This window comes from Nicotiana attenuata, unplaced genomic scaffold (assembly GCF_001879085.1).
Source record: "Nicotiana attenuata strain UT unplaced genomic scaffold, NIATTr2, whole genome shotgun sequence".
Classification (NCBI taxonomy): domain Eukaryota; kingdom Viridiplantae; phylum Streptophyta; class Magnoliopsida; order Solanales; family Solanaceae; genus Nicotiana; species Nicotiana attenuata.
In genome coordinates, this window is record NW_017673353.1 from 104,904 (window position 1) to 106,906 (window position 2,003).

General features: G+C 40.9%; 1 protein-coding gene across 1 annotated transcript; it reads left to right on the forward strand.

Annotated features, from left to right (window-relative positions):
* Positions 1-221: 221 nt before the first annotated feature.
* LOC109216124 (24-methylenesterol C-methyltransferase 2) lies at positions 222-1,621 on the forward strand. Its single transcript, XM_019380255.1, has one exon. It carries the CDS (start codon positions 332-334, stop codon positions 1,403-1,405), a length of 1,074 nt encoding a protein of 357 aa, XP_019235800.1. The 5' UTR covers positions 222-331; the 3' UTR covers positions 1,406-1,621.
* Positions 1,622-2,003: the final 382 nt, after the last annotated feature.

Consider the following 2,003-nt stretch of genomic DNA (forward strand, 5'->3'; position numbering starts at 1 on the left):
AAAAATATTGCTACTATGGGCAGACCTCTCTATTACGTCATCCTTATATAATAGCACTTCACTATAAAAAAACTAAGATTTTTCGAAACAAAATTTAATATTATGTCATACTAATATTTATTCTCTATAACAATATTTCCTTATACAATCCAAAAATATTCGAACTTTAATTATGTATTTCACTTGGTCAGTTGGTTGTCACTTTGTCCTCATGCGCCCTCTGCTAAATACTTTTCACACGCTCTCTTCATAAAAAGCCACACCACTTCTCACGCTTCATTTTGCTCTCTTCTCATCACTTTCCTCTTTTCTCACTCCCACAGTCCCACTAATGGACTCTCTCACTCTCATCTGTACCGCCGCTCTTCTAGCTGCCGGTGGACTTTACTGGTTCGTTTGCATCCTTGGCTCCGCCGAGGTTAAAGGTAAACGCGCCGTCCAACTTTCCGGCGGGTCCATCGAGAAAGAGAATGTCCAAGACAATTATAAACAATACTGGTCTTTCTTCCGCCGCCCTAAAGAAATCGAAACCGCCGATAAAGTCCCGGCCTTCGTCGATACGTTCTATAATCTCGTCACTGATATTTACGAATGGGGTTGGGGTCAGTCTTTTCACTTTTCCCCTTCTATCCCTGGGAAATCTCACCGTGAAGCCACACGTATTCACGAAGAAATGGCTGTAGATCTAATAGGTGTTAAGCCCGGGGCTCGCATTCTGGATGCAGGTTGCGGCGTTGGCGGGCCGATGCGGGCTATTGCGGCCCATTCACGGGCTAACGTTGTTGGCATCACAATTAATGAGTATCAGGTGAAACGAGCCCGGATGCACAACAAAAAAGCTGGCCTCGATTCCTTGTGCGAAGTTGTTTGCGGCAATTTCCTGCAAATGCCCTTTCCAGACAACAGCTTCGACGGAGCTTATTCAATTGAAGCTACGTGTCACGCTCCTAAGCTTGAAGAAGTGTATAAGGAGATCTACCGGGTAATGAAACCCGGATCCCTTTACGTTTCCTATGAATGGGTCACAACCGAATTGTACAAACCCGAAGACCCGGAACATGTCGAAATTATCCACGGGATTGAAAGAGGTGATGCTTTACCAGGGCTGAGGAGTTACAAAGACATTGCTGAAGTTGCTAAGAAAGTCGGATTTGAGGTAGTGAAGGAGAAAGATTTGGCTAAACCGCCATCAAACCCGTGGTGGACGAGGCTGAAAATGGGGAGAATTGCTTACTGGAGGAACCATATTTTGGTCACAATTCTTGCTTTTCTTGGAATTGCACCAAAAGGTACAGTTGATGTGCACGAGATGTTGTTCGTGACTGCTGATTATTTGTCTAAAGGTGGTGAAAAAGGCATTTTCTCTCCTATGCATATGATTCTCTGCAGAAAACCTGAAGAGTAAAATTAAGCTCTCTTTCAAATTCTCATTAGCAGTTACAATTATGATGTAGAGATTGACCATGGAGGTTAATTTCGCTCTGTTGTCCCTCTTTTTTTTGGTTTTCTTTTTGGACGATTTAATTTAATGTCGTTTTTTTCTTCCTATTTTCACTTCTTTTTCTTGTTTCTAGCTTGAATATTTGGCTTCTTATATGTTAGATCTCTTTCTTTTTGCTGCTGTTTCGACCTAAAAACTAGAAAGGATCCATCTTTATTTATTAAGTACTAGTAATAATTAATCACTTGGTAATTTGACAATGTCCTCTTACCTGGTAATTTTGGAATTACCTATGATGGTGCTTATTACATGTTCTGTTTCCCACTTTATGTGGTACTCTGATGTTTGTGGTATCTTTAGATATTTTCTAGGCTGGTGAATTAATGGTGTCTGATTGAGATTTCTGACTGAATTTGTTCTTTTATGTGTTTGTATGTAGTGGAATTTCTGTACATATTACGTGGCTGCTTTATTATTTGAGTGGACATTGCATGTGATTTGATTAGCTGTATGATCTACTTTCTCATTTGAGTCAGTCCCTCCCTCTTGTGGTCCTCTAGTA

Excerpts from the sequence above, each read along its gene's own strand:
- LOC109216124 (XM_019380255.1), top strand. The coding sequence starts at position 332 with ATGGACTCTCTCACTCTCATCTGTACCGCCGCTCTTCTAGCTGCCGGT.